General features: G+C 54.1%; 1 protein-coding gene across 1 annotated transcript; it reads left to right on the plus strand.

Annotated features, from left to right (window-relative positions):
• Positions 1 to 8,854: 8,854 nt before the first annotated feature.
• Positions 8,855 to 16,977, plus strand: LOC132208941 (double C2-like domain-containing protein alpha; the record flags this gene model as incomplete). The annotated part of the gene is made up of 4 exons (XM_059644212.1): positions 8,855 to 8,929; positions 9,882 to 9,991; positions 13,530 to 13,656; positions 16,930 to 16,977. Coding segments are annotated over 4 exons (360 nt in total), but the record flags the coding sequence as incomplete, so codon positions are not given.
• Between the last annotated feature and the right edge of the window lie 344 nt (positions 16,978 to 17,321).

The following is a 17,321-nucleotide window of genomic DNA, read 5'->3' on the forward strand; positions in this document are numbered from 1 at the left end:
CACAGGGGCTGCCGTTCTCTGTAATATACACAGGGGCTGCTGTACTCTGTCATATGAACAGGGGCTGCCGTTCTCTGTAATATACACAGGGGCTGCCGCTCTCTGTAATATACACAGGGACTGCCTTTCTGTAAAATATACACAGGGACTGCTGTTCTCTGTAATGAACACAGGGACTGCTGTTTTGTAAAATATACACAGGGACTGCTGTTCTGTAAAATATACACAAGGACTGACATTCTCTGTAATATACACAGGGACTGCTGTTCTCTGTAATATACACAGGGGCTGCCGTTTTCTGTAATATACACAGGGGCCGCAGTTCTCTAATATACACAGGGACTGCTGTTCTCAAGAATATACACAGGGACTGCTGTTTTCGAGAATATAAACAGGGGCTGCTGTTCTCTGTAACATACACAGGGACTACCGTTCTCTGTAATATGCCCTGGGGCTGCCATTCTCTGTAATATACACAGGGGCTGCCGTTCTCTATAATACACACAGGGGCTGCCGTTCTCTGTAATATACACAGGGGCTGCCGTTCTCTATAATACACACAGGGGCTGCCTTTCTCTGTAATATACACAGGGGCTGCCGTTCTCCATAATACACACAGGGGCTGCCGTTCTCTGTAATATACACAGGGGCTGCCGTTCTCTGTAATATATCCAGGGACTGCTGTTCTCTGTAAAATACACAAGGGCTGCTGTTCTGTAAAATATACGCAGGGACTGCCATTCTCAGTGATATACACAGGGGCAGCTGTTCTCTGTAAGATACACAGGGGCTGCCGTTCTCTGTAATATACACAGGGGCTGCCGTGCTCTGTAATATACTCAGGGACTGCTGTTCTCTGTAATATGCACGGGGCTGCCGTTCTCTGTAATATACACAGGGGCTGCCGTCCACGGTAATATACACAGGGACTGCTGTACCCTGTAATATATTCAGGGACTGCTGTTCTCAGTAATATACACAGGGACTGCTGTTCTCTGTATTATACACAGGGACTGCTGTTCTCTGTAACATACACAGGGGCTGTTATTCTCTGTAAGATACACAGGGGCTGCCGTTCGCTGTAATATACACAGGGGCTGCTGTTCTCTGTATTATACACAGGGACTGCCGTTCTCTGTAATATACACGGGCTGCCGTTCTCTGTAATATACGCAGGGACTGCTGCTCTCTGTAACATACACAGGGTCTCCCGTTCCCTCTAATGTACACAGGGACTGCCGTGCTCTGTAATATACACAGGGACTGCTGTTCTCTGTAATATACACAGGGGCTGCTGTTCTGTAAAATATACACAGGGGCTGCTGTTCTGTAAAATATACACTTGGTGAGCTGTTCTGTAAAACATACACAGGGACTGCCTTTCTCTATAATATACACCAGGGCTGCTGTTCTCTGTAATATACACAGGGGCTGCCGTGCTCTGTAATATACACAGGCACTGCGTCGCTCTGTAATATACACAGGGGCAGCCATTCTCTGTAATATACACAGGGGCTGCTATTATCCGTAATATACACAGGGACTGCCGTTCTCTGTAATATACACAGGGACTGCTGTTCTCTGTCATATGAACAGGGGCTGCCGTTCTCTGTAATATACACAGGGGCTGCCATTCTCTGTAATATACACAGGGACGGCCGTTCTCTGTAATATACACAGGGTCAGCTGTTCTCTATAATTTACACAGGGGCTGCTGTTCTGTAAAATATACACAGTGTCTGCTGTTCTCTGTAATATACACAGGGAATGCTGTTCTCTGTAATATACACAGGGACTGCTGTTCTCTGTAATATACACAGGGGCTGCTGTTCTCTGTAATATAGAGAGGGACTGCCTTCCTCTGTAATATACACAGGGACAGCCGTGCTCTGTAATATACACAGGGACTGCTGTTCTCTGTAATATACACAGGGACTGCCGTTCTCTGTAATATACACAGGGGCTGCTGTTCTGTAAACTGTACAGAGGGGCTGCTGTTCTGTAAAATATACCCAGGGACTGCTGTTCTCTGTAATATACGCAGGGACTGCCGTTCTCTGAAATATACACAGGGACTGCCGTTCTGTAAAATATACACCGGGACTGCTGTTCTGTGTAATGTACACAGGGACTGCTGTTCTCTGTAATATACACAGGGACTGCTGTTCTCTGTAATATACACAGGGGCTGCTGTTCTCTGTAATATACACAGGGGCTGCCGTTCTCTGTAATATACACAGGGGCTGCTGTTCTCTCTAATGTACACTGGGGCTGCCGTTCTCTGTAATATACACAGGGACTGCTGTTCTCTGTAATATGCACGGGGCTGCCGTTCTCTGTAATATACACAGGGGCTGCCGTTCTCTGTAATACACAGAGGGATGGCCGTTCTCTGTAATACACACAGGGATGGCTGTTCTCTGTAATATACACAGGGTCAGCTGTTCTCTATAATATACACAGGGGCTGCTGTTCTCTCTAATGTACACAGGGGCTGCCGTTCTCTGTAATATACACAGGGACTGCTGTTCTCTGTAATATGCACAGGGGCTGCCGTTCTCTGTAATATACACAGGGGCTGCTGTTCTCTGTAATGTACACAGGGGCTGCTGTTCTCTGTAATGTACACAGGGGCTGCCATTCTCTGTAATGTACACAGGGACTGCTGTTCTCTGTAATACACACAGTGACTGCCGTTCTCTGTAATACACACAGGGATGGCCGTTCTCTGTAATACACACAGGGACTGCTGTTCTCTGTAATATACACAGGGGCTGCTGTTCTGTAAAATATACACAGGGACTGCTGTTTTCGAGAATATAAACAGGGGCTGCTGTGCTCTGTAACATACACAGGGACTACCGTTCTCTGTAATATGCCCTGGGACTGCCATTCTCTGTAATATACACAGGGGCTGCTGTTCTCTATAATACACACAGGGGCTGCCGTTCTCTGTAATATACACATGGACTGCTTTTCTCTGTAATATGCAGAGGGGCTGCCGTTCTCTGTAATATATCCAGGGACTGCTGTTCTCTGTAAAATACACAAGGGCTGCTGTTCTGTAAAATATACGCAGGGACTGCCATTCTCAGTGATATACACAGGGGCAGCTGTTCTCTGTAATAAACACAGGGGCTGCCGTTCTCTGTAATATACACAGGGGCTGCCGTGCTCTGTAATATACACAGGGACTGCCGTCCACGATAATATACACAGGGACTGCTGTACCCTGTAATATATTCAGGGACTGCTGTTCTCAGTAATATACACAGGGACTGCTGTTCTCTGTATTATACACAGGGACTGCTGTTCTCTGTAATATACACAGGGGCTGTTATTCTCTGTAAGATACACAGGGGCTGCCGTTCGCTGTAATATACACAGGGGCTGCTGCTCTCTGTATTATACACAGGGACTGCCGTTCTCTGTAATATACACGGGCTGCCGTTCTCTGTAATATACACAGGGACTGCTGTTCTCTGTAATATACACAGGGTCTGCCGTTCCCTCTAATGTACACAGGGACTGCCGTGCTCTGTAATATACACAGGGACTGCTGTTCTCTGTAATATACACAGGGGCTGCTGTTCTGTAAAATATACACAGGGGCTGCTGTTCTGTAAAATATACACTTGGTGAGCTGTTCTGTAAAACATACACAGGGACTGCCTTTCTCTATAATATACACCAGGGCTGCTGTTCTCTGTAATATACACAGGGGCTGCCGTGCTCTGTAATATACACAGGCACTGCGTCGCTCTGTAATATACACAGGGGCTGCCGTTCTCTGTAATATACACAGGGGCTGCTATTATCCGTAATATACACAGGGACTGCCGTTCTCTGTAATATACACAGGGGCTGCCGTGCTCTGTAATATACACAGGGACTGCCGTTGTCTGTAAAATGCACAGGGGCTTCTATTCTCTGTAATATACACATGGACTGCCGTTCTCTGTAATATACATAGGGACTGCCGTTCTCTGTAATATACACAGGGGCTGCCGTTCTCTGTAAGATACACAGGGGCTGCTGTTCTCTGTGATATACACAGGGGCTGCCTTTCCCTGTAATATACACAGGGGCAGCCGTTTTCTGTAAAACACAGGGACTGCTGTTCTCTGTAATATACACAGGGACTGCCGTTCTCTGTAATATGCACAGGGGCTGCTGTTCTCGGTGATATACGCAGGGTCAGCTGTTCTGTAAAATATACACAGGGGCTGCTGTTCTCTGTAATATACACAGGGGCTGCCGTTCTCTGTAATATACACAGGGACTGCCGTTCTGTAAAATATACACAGGGACTGCTGTTCTCTGTAATGTACACAGGGGCTGCTATTCTCTGTAATATACACAGGGACAGCCGTTTTCTGTAAAACACAGGGGCTGCTGTTCTCAGTAATATCCACAGGGGCTGCAGTTCTGTAAAATATACACAGGGACTGCTGTTCTGTTAAATATACACAAGGACTGCTGTTCTCTAATATACACAGGGACTGCTGTTCTGTAAAGTATACAGAGGGGCTGCTATTCTGTAAAATATACACAGGGGTAATATACACCATATATAATATACACCAGGGCTGCTGTTCTCTGTAATATACACAGGGGCTGCCGTGCTCTGTAATATACACAGGCACTGCGTCGCTCTGTAATATACACAGGGGCAGCCATTCTCTGTAATATACACAGGGGCTGCTATTATCCGTAATATACACAGGGACTGCCGTTCTCTGTAATATACACAGGGACTGCTGTTCTCTGTCATATGAACAGGGGCTGCCGTTCTCTGTAATATACACAGGGGCTGCCATTCTCTGTAATATACACAGGGACGGCCGTTCTCTGTAATATACACAGGGTCAGCTGTTCTCTATAATTTACACAGGGGCTGCTGTTCTGTAAAATATACACAGTGTCTGCTGTTCTCTGTAATATACACAGGGAATGCTGTTCTCTGTAATATACACAGGGACTGCTGTTCTCTGTAATATACACAGGGGCTGCTGTTCTCTGTAATATAGAGAGGGACTGCCTTCCTCTGTAATATACACAGGGACAGCCGTGCTCTGTAATATACACAGGGACTGCTGTTCTCTGTAATATACACAGGGACTGCCGTTCTCTGTAATATACACAGGGGCTGCTGTTCTGTAAACTGTACAGAGGGGCTGCTGTTCTGTAAAATATACCCAGGGACTGCTGTTCTCTGTAATATACGCAGGGACTGCCGTTCTCTGAAATATACACAGGGACTGCCGTTCTGTAAAATATACACCGGGACTGCTGTTCTGTGTAATGTACACAGGGACTGCTGTTCTCTGTAATATACACAGGGACTGCTGTTCTCTGTAATATACACAGGGGCTGCTGTTCTCTGTAATATACACAGGGGCTGCCGTTCTCTGTAATATACACAGGGGCTGCTGTTCTCTCTAATGTACACTGGGGCTGCCGTTCTCTGTAATATACACAGGGACTGCTGTTCTCTGTAATATGCACGGGGCTGCCGTTCTCTGTAATATACACAGGGGCTGCCGTTCTCTGTAATACACAGAGGGATGGCCGTTCTCTGTAATACACACAGGGATGGCTGTTCTCTGTAATATACACAGGGTCAGCTGTTCTCTATAATATACACAGGGGCTGCTGTTCTCTCTAATGTACACAGGGGCTGCCGTTCTCTGTAATATACACAGGGACTGCTGTTCTCTGTAATATGCACAGGGGCTGCCGTTCTCTGTAATATACACAGGGGCTGCTGTTCTCTGTAATGTACACAGGGGCTGCTGTTCTCTGTAATGTACACAGGGGCTGCCATTCTCTGTAATGTACACAGGGACTGCTGTTCTCTGTAATACACACAGTGACTGCCGTTCTCTGTAATACACACAGGGATGGCCGTTCTCTGTAATACACACAGGGACTGCTGTTCTCTGTAATATACACAGGGGCTGCTGTTCTGTAAAATATACACAGGGACTGCTGTTTTCGAGAATATAAACAGGGGCTGCTGTGCTCTGTAACATACACAGGGACTACCGTTCTCTGTAATATGCCCTGGGACTGCCATTCTCTGTAATATACACAGGGGCTGCTGTTCTCTATAATACACACAGGGGCTGCCGTTCTCTGTAATATACACATGGACTGCTTTTCTCTGTAATATGCAGAGGGGCTGCCGTTCTCTGTAATATATCCAGGGACTGCTGTTCTCTGTAAAATACACAAGGGCTGCTGTTCTGTAAAATATACGCAGGGACTGCCATTCTCAGTGATATACACAGGGGCAGCTGTTCTCTGTAATAAACACAGGGGCTGCCGTTCTCTGTAATATACACAGGGGCTGCCGTGCTCTGTAATATACACAGGGACTGCCGTCCACGATAATATACACAGGGACTGCTGTACCCTGTAATATATTCAGGGACTGCTGTTCTCAGTAATATACACAGGGACTGCTGTTCTCTGTATTATACACAGGGACTGCTGTTCTCTGTAATATACACAGGGGCTGTTATTCTCTGTAAGATACACAGGGGCTGCCGTTCGCTGTAATATACACAGGGGCTGCTGCTCTCTGTATTATACACAGGGACTGCCGTTCTCTGTAATATACACGGGCTGCCGTTCTCTGTAATATACACAGGGACTGCTGTTCTCTGTAATATACACAGGGTCTGCCGTTCCCTCTAATGTACACAGGGACTGCCGTGCTCTGTAATATACACAGGGACTGCTGTTCTCTGTAATATACACAGGGGCTGCTGTTCTGTAAAATATACACAGGGGCTGCTGTTCTGTAAAATATACACTTGGTGAGCTGTTCTGTAAAACATACACAGGGACTGCCTTTCTCTATAATATACACCAGGGCTGCTGTTCTCTGTAATATACACAGGGGCTGCCGTGCTCTGTAATATACACAGGCACTGCGTCGCTCTGTAATATACACAGGGGCTGCCGTTCTCTGTAATATACACAGGGGCTGCTATTATCCGTAATATACACAGGGACTGCCGTTCTCTGTAATATACACAGGGGCTGCCGTGCTCTGTAATATACACAGGGACTGCCGTTGTCTGTAAAATGCACAGGGGCTTCTATTCTCTGTAATATACACATGGACTGCCGTTCTCTGTAATATACATAGGGACTGCCGTTCTCTGTAATATACACAGGGGCTGCCGTTCTCTGTAAGATACACAGGGGCTGCTGTTCTCTGTGATATACACAGGGGCTGCCTTTCCCTGTAATATACACAGGGGCAGCCGTTTTCTGTAAAACACAGGGACTGCTGTTCTCTGTAATATACACAGGGACTGCCGTTCTCTGTAATATGCACAGGGGCTGCTGTTCTCGGTGATATACGCAGGGTCAGCTGTTCTGTAAAATATACACAGGGGCTGCTGTTCTCTGTAATATACACAGGGGCTGCCGTTCTCTGTAATATACACAGGGACTGCCGTTCTGTAAAATATACACAGGGACTGCTGTTCTCTGTAATGTACACAGGGGCTGCTATTCTCTGTAATATACACAGGGACAGCCGTTTTCTGTAAAACACAGGGGCTGCTGTTCTCAGTAATATCCACAGGGGCTGCAGTTCTGTAAAATATACACAGGGACTGCTGTTCTGTTAAATATACACAAGGACTGCTGTTCTCTAATATACACAGGGACTGCTGTTCTGTAAAGTATACAGAGGGGCTGCTATTCTGTAAAATATACACAGGGTCAGCTCTTCTGTTAAATATACACAGTGGCGGCTGTTCACTGTAATATACACAGGGGCTGCTGTTCTCTGTAATATACACAGGGGCCGCTGTTCGCTGTAATATACACAGGGACTGCTGTTCTCTGTAATGTACAAAGGTGCTGCCGTTCTCTGTAACATACCCAGGGACTGCTGTTCTCTGTAAAATACACAGGGACTGCTGTTCTGTAAAATATACACAGGGACTGCTGTTCTCTGTAATATATACAGCGACTGCTATTCTCTATAATATACACAGGGGCTGCTATTCTCTGTAATATACGCAGGGACTGCCGTTCTCTGTAATATACACAGGGGCTGCCGTTCTCTGTAATATACACAGGGGCCGTAGTTCTTTGTAATACACACAGGGACTGCTGTTCTCGAGAATGTACACAGGGCCTGCTGTTCTCGAGAATGTAAACAGGGGCTGCTGTTCTCTGTAACATACACAGGGACTACCTTTCTCTGTAATATGCCCTGGGGCTGCTGTTCTCTGTAATATACGCAGGGGATGCCATTCTCTGTAATATACACAGGGGCTGCAGTTCTCTGTAATACACACAGGGACTGAAGTTCTCTGTAATATACACAGGGACTGCTGTTCTGTAAAATATACACAGGGACTGCTGTCCTCTGTAATATATACTGGGACTGCTGTTCTCTGTAATATACACAGGGGCTGCTATTCTCTGTAATATACACAGGGGCTGCTATTCTCTGTAATATACACAGGGACTGCCGTTCTCTGTAATATACACAGCGGCTGCTGTTCTCTGTTATATACACAGGGATTTCTGTTCGCTCTGGTTGGCACTGGGACATAACACCTCCCCTCACCCCGTCTCCCCATGGACCTCATTCCCCTCACTGTCTTCCCCCAAAAACCTATCCACCTCGCAGCCTCCCGCACTCTCCCCCTGTCCCTCAGGGTCTGGGGTTGTGGGGTTGTGTAGGGAGGGAAATGTGGTTTGGGGCTGGTGTGGGGAGCTGCGGGGGGGCAGTGCCTCTCTCCAAGCTTAGCGCTGAGCTCTCTCGCGGTCTGTCCCTTTGGGCTTTTACACTCTGGCTGATTCATGTTTCCCTCGGCAGGGCCTGAAACCGATGGATTTCAATGGATTGTCTGACCCCTATGTGAAAATCCACTTGCTCCCTGGAGCCTGCAAGGTGAGCACTGGATCCCATGCGATATTAACGCCCACAGCCGGATCTCTCCCACATCTGCACACCAGACATGGTCCTGAGATCCTGTCCCACCCTCCCAGAAGGGGGAAGTGAGCGAGAGCACTGGGGGCCGGTGCGGAGAGAGAAATAGAGAGAGTGTGAGAGAGAAAGGGAGGGGATGGCGGAAGAACCAGAGTGTGGCCGGGAGAGAAAAATAGAGAGAGAGAGAGAGAGAGAGAGAGAGAGAGACTGTCTTTGAGTGAAGGAGGAGAGAGTGGCTGGGGGAGAGAAATATAGAGAGTGTGTGTGAGAGAGAGAGAGAGAGATCGAGGGAGGGGATGGGGGAAGAATGAGAGTGCGGCTGGGAGAGAGAAATAGAGAGAGCGAGAGAGAGAGAGAGACTGTGTTTGAGCGAAGTAGGAGACAGTGGCCGGGGGAGAGAAATAGAGAGAGTGTGACAATGAAAGAGAGAGAGAGAGATTGAGGGAGGGGATGGGGGAATAAGGAGAGAGTGGCCAGGATAGAGAATTAGAGAGAGAGTGAGAAGGAAAGAGAGAGAGAGGAGGGGGGGATGGGGGAAGGAGGGCAGAGTGGCTGGGGGAGAGATACACGGGGTTAGATACAGGGAAAGCTCCCTCTACACTGTCCCCAAACATCAAACACCGCCAGGGAGAGGGACAGCACGGGGTTAGATACAGGGGAAAGCTCCCACTACACTGTCCCCAAACATCACACACCCCCAGGGACAGCACAGGTTTAGATACAGGGTAAAGCTCACTCTACACCGTCCCCAAACCTCTCACACCCCCAGGGACAGCACAGGGTTAGATACAGGGGAAAGCTCCCACGACACCGTCCCCAAACATCACACACACCGCCAGGGATAGGGGCAGCACGGGGTTTGGCGCAGGGGAAAGCTCCCTGTACAGCGTTCTCACCAATCGGTAATTGTTAGGGGAACAAGCTGAAGACCCGGACGGTGAGGAACACCCTGAACCCGGTCTGGAACGAAGTGCTCACTTACCACGGGCTGGTTGAGGAGGACATGGCGCGGAAGACCCTCAGGTAACAGGTTCGGGGTGGGGGTCCCCAACTCAGGGGAGAGCCTGTGTCCCGCGGCAATCCCCCGGGCCAGTGGGGGGGTGGGGGGTGGGGTTCCCATTGAGGCAGAATCGAACCATCACCAAACCTCCCCCCCAACCCCACCAATCTTCAATGGTGCCCCCCCCACCCCCCCCCCCCACCACCATCAACATCCTGGGGGTCCCCATTGGGCCGAAACCGACCCGGGACACCCAGCCCCAGATCAATCCTGTGGCTACAGGGAGCGGGGCAGAGGCTGGGGGTCCCGTAACTCCCCCTCCCCGACTTCCCCGCCAACCCTCCCCAGACGGGGTGGCTGAGGTAGGGGGATGGAGGGGGTGACAGAGATTGGGAGGGGGTGTAGGGGGTTGGAGGGGGTTACAGAGATAGGGAGGGGGTGTAGGGGGTCGGAGGGGGTGACAGAGATAGGGAGGGGGTGTAGGGGGTCGGAGGGGGTTACAGAGATAGGGAGGGGGTGTAGGGGGTCGGAGGGGGTGACAGAGATAGGGAGGGGGTGTAGGGGGACGGAGGGGGTGACAGAGATAGGGAGGGGGTGTAGGGGGTCGGAGGGGGTGACGGAGATAGGGAGGGGGTGTAGGGGGTCGGAGGGGGTGACGGAGATAGGGAGGGGCGTGTAGGGGGATGGACGGGGTGACAGAGATAGGGAGGGGGTGTAGGGGGATGGAGGGGGTGACGGGGATAGGGAGGGGGTGTAGGGGGATGGAGGGGGTGACAGAGATAGGGAGGGGGTGTAGGTGGATGGAGGGGGTGACAGAGATAGGGAGGGGGGTGTAGGGGGATGGAAGGGGTGACAGAGATAGGGAGGGGGTGTAGGGGGACGGAGGGGGTGACAGAGATAGGGAGGGGGTGTAGTGGGATGGAGGGGGTGACAGAGATAGGGAGGGGGTGTAGGGGGATGGAGGGGGTGACAGAGATAGGGAGGGGGTGTAGGGGGCTGGAGGGGGTGACAGAGATAGGGAGGGGGTGTAGGGGGATGGAGGGGGTGACAGAGATAGGGAGGGGGTGTAGGGGGCTGGAGGGGGTGACAGAGATAGGGAGGGGGGTGTAGGGGGTCGGAGGGGGTGACGGAGATAGGGAGGGGGTCTAGGGGGATGGAGGGGGTGACGGAGATAGGGAGGGGTGTGTAGGGGGATGGACGGGGTGACAGAGATAGGGAGGGGGTGTAGGGGGATGGAGGGTGTGACAGAGATAGGGAGGGGGTGTAGGGGGTCGGAGGGGGTGACGGAGATAGGGAGGGGGTGTAGGGGGATGGAGGGTGTGACAGAGACAGGGAGGGGGTCTAGGGGGATGGAGGGGGTGACGGAGATAGGGAGGGGGTGTAGGGGGATGGAGGGGGTGACAGAGATAGGGAGGGGGTGTAGGGGGATGGAGGGTGTGACAGAGATAGGGAGGGGGTGTAGGGGGATGGAGGGGGTGACGGAGATAGGGAGGGGTGTGTAGGGGGATGGACGGGGTGACAGAGATAGGGAGGGGGTGTAGGGGGATGGAGGGTGTGACAGAGATAGGGAGGGGGTGTAGGGGGTCGGAGGGGGTGACGGAGATAGGGAGGGGGTGTAGGGGGATGGAGGGTGTGACAGAGACAGGGAGGGGGTCTAGGGGGATGGAGGGGGTGACGGAGATAGGGAGGGGGTGTAGGGGGATGGAGGGGGTGACAGAGATAGGGAGGGGGTGTAGGGGGATGGAGGGTGTGACAGAGATAGGGAGGGGGTGTAGGGGGATGGAGGGGGTGACAGGGATAGGGAGGGGGTCTAGGGGGATGGAGGGGGTGACAGAGATAGGGAGGGGGTGTAGGGGGATGGAGGGGGTGACAGAGATAGGGAGGGGGTGTAGGGGGTCGGAGGGGGTGACAGAGATAGGGAGGGGGTGTAGGGGGATGGAGGGGGTGACGGAGATAGGGAGGGGCGTGTAGGGGGATGGACGGGGTGACAGAGATAGGGAGGGGGTGTAGGGGGATGGAGGGTGTGACAGAGATAGGGAGGGGGTGTAGGGGGTCGGAGGGGGTGACGGAGATAGGGAGGGGGTGTAGGGGGATGGAGGGGGTGACAGAGATAGGGAGGGGATGTAGGGGGATGGAGGGGGTGACAGAGATAGGGAGGGGGTGTAGGGGGTCGGAGGGGGTGACGGAGATAGGGAGGGGGTGTAGGGGGATGGAGGTGGTGATGGACATAGGGAGGGGGTGTAGGGGGACGGAGGGGGTGACAGAGATAGGGAGGGGGTGTAGGGGGATGGACGGGGTGACAGAGATAGGGAGGGTGTGTAGGGGGATGGAGGGGGTGACAGAGATAGGGAGGGGGTGTAGGGGGATGGAGTGGGTGACAGAGATAGGGAGGGGGTGTAGGGGGATGGAGGGAGTGACAGAGATAGGGAGGGGGTGTAGGGGGATGGAGGGGGTGACAGAGATAGGGAGGGGGTGTAGGGGGATGGAGGGGGTGATGGACATAGGGAGGGGGTGTAGGGGGACGGAGGGGGTGACAGAGATAGGGAGGGGGTGTAGGGGGATGGACGGGGTGACAGAGATAGGGAGGGTGTGTAGGGGGATGGAGGGGGTGACAGAGATAGGGAGGGGGTGTAGGGGGATGGAGTGGGTGACAGAGATAGGGAGGGGGTGTAGGGGGATGGAGGGAGTGACAGAGATAGGGAGGGGGTGTAGGGGGATGGAGGGGGTGACAGAGATAGGGAGGGGGTGTAGGGGGATGGAGGGGGTGATGGACATAGGGAGGGGGTGTAGGGGGACGGAGGGGGTGACAGAGATAGGGAGGGGGTGTAGGGGGATGGAGGGGGTGACAGAGATAGGGAGGGGGTGTAGGGGGATGGAGGGGGTGACAGGGATAGGGAGGGGGTGTAGGGGGATGGAGGGGGTGATGGACATAGGGAGGGGGTGTAGGGGGACGGAGGGGGTGACAGAGATAGGGAGGGGGTGTAGGGGGATGGAGGGGGTGACAGAGATAGGGAGGGGGTGTAGGGGGATGGACGGGGTGACAGGGATAGGGAGGGGGTGTAGGGGGATGGAGCGGGTGACGGAGATAGAGAGGGGGTGTAGGGGGATGGAGGGGGTGACAGAGATAGGGAGGGGGTGTAGGGGGATGGAGGGGGTGACAGAGATAGGGAGGGGGTGTAGGGGGATGGAGGGTGTGACAGAGACAGGGAGGGGGTCTAGGGGGATGGAGGGGGTGACGGAGATAGGGAGGGGGTGTATGGGGATGGAGGGGGTGACAGAGATAGGGAGGGGGTGTAGGGGGATGGAGGGGGTGACAGAGATAGGGAAGGGGTGTAGGGGGCTGGAGGGGTTGACAGGGATAGGGAGGGGTTGTAGGGGGACGGAGGGGGTGACGGAGATAGAGAGGGGGTGTAGGGGGATGGAGGGGGTGACAGAGATAGGGAGGGGGTGTAGGGGGATGGAGGGGGTGACAGGGATAGGGAGGGGGTGTAGGGGGATGGAGGGGGTGACAGAGATAGGGAGGGGGCTGGTGTGATCAAACTGCATTTGTATTTCCACCAGGATCTCGGTGTGCGATGAGGATAAACTGAGCCACAACGATTTCATTGGGGAGACGAGGGTCTCCCTTCGCAAACTGAAGGCCAATCAGAGGAAATATTTCAACATTTTCCTGGAGAGACCCCCCCCGGTGAGGAGGGGCAAGGGACGGGACGGAGGGAGAGGGGAGTGGGAGGACGGGGACAGATGTTGTTGGGGGGGGGTGCAAGCTGTGAGAGACGGGGGATTGAGAAAGAGGTGGCGAGAGCTGAGTGGGAAGATGGTGGGACGGGGCAGCGAGTGGGAGGGAGCCCGAGAGAGAAAGAGAGGAGGTGGGGGAGAATGGGGTGAGAGAGAGGAGTGAAGGAGTGGGGGAGACAGGGAGAGAAAGGGAGGGGGAGAATGGAGTGAGAGAGAGGAGGAGTGAGGGAGTGGGGGAGACAGAGAGAGAAAGTGGGGGGAGAATGGAGTGAGAGAGAGGAGGAGTGAGGGAGTGGGGGAGACAGGGAGAGAAAGGGAGGGGGAGGACGGAGTGAGAGAGAGGAGGAGTGAGGGAGTGGGGGAGACAGAGAGAGAAAGGGGGGGAACGGGGTGAGAGAGAGGAGGAGTGAGGGAGTGGGGGAGACAGAGAGAGAAAGGGGGGAACGGGGTGAGAGAGAGGAGGAGTGAGGGAGTGGGGGAGACGGGGGGAGAGAAAGGGAGGGGGAGAACGGAGTGAGAGAGAGGAGGAGTGAGGGAGTGGGGGAGACAGGGAGAGAAAGGGAGGGGGAGGACGGAGTGAGAGAGAGGAGGAGTGAGGGAGTGGGGGAGACAGAGAGAGAAAGGGGGGGAACGGGGTGAGAGAGAGGAGGAGTGAGGGAGTGGGGGAGACAGAGAGAGAAAGGGGGGTAACGGGGTGAGAGAGAGGAGGAGTGAGGGAGTGGGGGAGACAGAGAGAGAAAGGGGGGGAACGGGGTGAGAGAGAGGAGGAGTGAGGGAGTGGGGGAGACGGGGGGAGAGAAAGGGAGGGGGAGAACGGAGTGAGAGAGAGGAGGAGTGAGGGAGTGGGGGAGACGGGGGGAGAGAAAGGGAGGGGGAGGACGGAGTGAGAGAGAGGAGGAGTGAGGGAGTGGGGGAGACAGAGAGAGAAAGGGGGGGAACGGGGTGAGAGAGAGGAGGAGTGAGGGAGTGGGGGAGACAGAGAGAGAAAGGGGGGTAACGGGGTGAGAGAGAGGAGGAGTGAGGGAGTGGGGGAGACGGGGGGAGAGAAAGGGAGGGGGAGGACGGAGTGAGAGAGAGGAGGAGTGAGGGAGTGGGGGAGACAGAGAGAGAAAGGGGGGGAACGGGGTGAGAGAGAGGAGGAGTGAGGGAGTGGGGGAGACGGGGGGAGAGAAAGGGAGGGGGAGAACGGAGTGAGAGAGAGGAGGAGTGAGGGAGTGGGGGAGACAGGGAGAGAAAGGGAGGGGGAGAATGGGGTGAGAGAGAGGAGGAGTGAGGGAGTGGGGGAGACAGGGAGAGAAAGGGAGGGGGAGAACGGAGTGAGAGAGAGGAGGAGTGAGGGAGTGGAGGAGACGGGGGGAGAATGGAGTGAGAGAGAGGAGGAGTGAGGGAGTGGGGGAGACAGAGAGAGAAAGGGAGGGGGAGAACGGAGTGAGAGAGAGGAGGAGTGAGGGAGTGGGGGAGACAGTGAGAGAAAGGGGGGGAACGGGGTGAGAGAGAGGAGGAGTGAGGGAGTGGGGGAGACAGAGAGAGAAAGGGGGGTAACGGGGTGAGAGAGAGGAGGAGTGAGGGAGTGGGGGAGACGGGGGGAGAGAAAGGGAGGGGGAGAACGGAGTGAGAGAGAGGAGGAGTGAGGGAGTGGGGGAGACAGGGAGAGAAAGGGAGGGGGAGGACGGAGTGAGAGAGAGGAGGAGTGAGGGAGTGGGGGAGACAGAGAGAGAAAGGGGGGTAACGGGGTGAGAGAGAGGAGGAGTGAGGGAGTGGGGGAGACGGGGGGAGAGAAAGGGAGGGGGAGAACGGAGTGAGAGAGAGGAGGAGTGAGGGAGTGGGGGAGACAGGGAGAGAAAGGGAGGGGGAGAATGGGGTGAGAGAGAGGAGGAGTGAGGGAGTGGGGGAGACAGGGAGAGAAAGGGAGGGGGAGAACGGAGTGAGAGAGAGGAGGAGTGAGGGAGTGGAGGAGACGGGGGGAGAATGGAGTGAGAGAGAGGAGGAGTGAGGGAGTGGGGGAGACAGAGAGAGAAAGGGAGGGGGAGAACGGAGTGAGAGAGAGGAGGAGTGAGGGAGTGGGGGAGACAGGGAGAGAAAGGGAGGGGGAGAACGGGGTGAGAGAGAGGAGGAGTGAGGGAGTGGGGGAGACAGAGAGAGAAAGGGGGGCAACAGGGTGAGAGAGAGGAGGAGTGAGGGAGTGGGGGAGACAGAGAGAGAAAGGGGGGGAATGGGGAGAGAGAGAGGAGGAGTGAGGGAGTGGGGGAGACAGAGAGAGAAAGGGAGGAGAGAACGGAGTGAGAGAGAGGAGGAGTGAGGGAGTGGGGGAGACAGGGAGAGAAAGGGAGGGGGAGAACGGGGTGAGAGAGAGGAGGAGTGAGGGAGTGGGGGAGACAGGGAGAGAAAGGGAGGGGGAGAACGGGGTGAGAGAGAGGAGGAATGAGGGAGTGGGGGAGATGGGGGGAGAATGGAGTGAGAGAGAGGAGGAGTGAGGGAGTGGGGAAGACAGAGAGAGAAAGGGGGGCAACAGGGTGAGAGAGAGGAGGAGTGAGGGAGTGGGGCAGACAGGGAGAGAAAGTGGGGGGGAATGGAGTGAGAGAGAGGAGGAGTGAGGGAGTGGGGGAGACAGGGAGAGAAAGGGAGGGGGAGGACGGAGTGAGAGAGGAGGAGTGAGGGAGTGGGGGAGACAGGGAGAGAAAGGGAGGGGGAGGATGGAGTGAGAGAGAGGAGGAGTGAGGGAGTGGGGGAGGCAGGGAGAGAAAGGGAGGGGGAGAACGGAGTGAGAGAGGAGGAGTGAGGGAGTGGGGGAGACAGGGAGAGAAAGGGAGGGGGAGGACGGAGTGAGAGAGAGGAGGAGTGAGGGAGTGGGGGAGGCAGGGAGAGAAAGGGAGGGGGAGAACGGAGTGAGAGAGGAGGAGTGAGGGAGTGGGGGAGACAGGGAGAGAAAGGGAGGGGGAGGACGGAGTGAGAGAGAGGAGGAGTGAGGGAGTGGGGGAGACAGGGAAAGGGAGGGGGAGGACGGAGTGAGAGAGGAGGAGTGAGGGAGTGGGGGAGACAGGGAGAGAAAGGGGGGGGCGAAGGAAGGGAGAGAGTGAGGAAAGAGGATCTGAGGAAGAGAAGGAGTGCGGGAGAGTGACAATGGAGGACGAGTCGGTGCTGTGAAAGGGGCAATGAGCCGGGGGAAGTGGAAGTGGTCAGTTCTAACAGTGTGTTTTATTAAACTGTCCCCTCTCCCCTGCAGTTAGCGTCTCCTTCCGCGATGAGAGGACTGTCTTTCTATCTCAAAGAGGTAACTTCAGAATGTTTCTGCAACACTCTCCCCCCAACCCCCTCTCTCTCTCTCTCTCAGGGAGATATCTGTACACTGACTGGTGTCTCTCAGTTCCACCTCTCTCTCTCAGGGAGATATCTGTACACTGACTGGTGTCTCTCAGTCCCCCCTCTCTCTCTCTCAGTGAGATATCTGTACACTGACTGGTGTCTCTCAGTCCCCCCTCTCTCTCTCTCTCAGGGAGATATCTGTACACTGACTGGTGTCTCTCAGTCCCCCCCCTCTCTCTCTCTCAGGGAGATATCTGTACACTGACTGGTGTCTCTCAGTCCCCCCTCTCTCTCTCTCAGGGAGATATCTGT

This window comes from Stegostoma tigrinum, unplaced genomic scaffold, assembly GCF_030684315.1.
Source record: "Stegostoma tigrinum isolate sSteTig4 unplaced genomic scaffold, sSteTig4.hap1 scaffold_577, whole genome shotgun sequence".
Taxonomy (NCBI): Eukaryota; Metazoa; Chordata; class Chondrichthyes; order Orectolobiformes; family Stegostomatidae; genus Stegostoma; species Stegostoma tigrinum.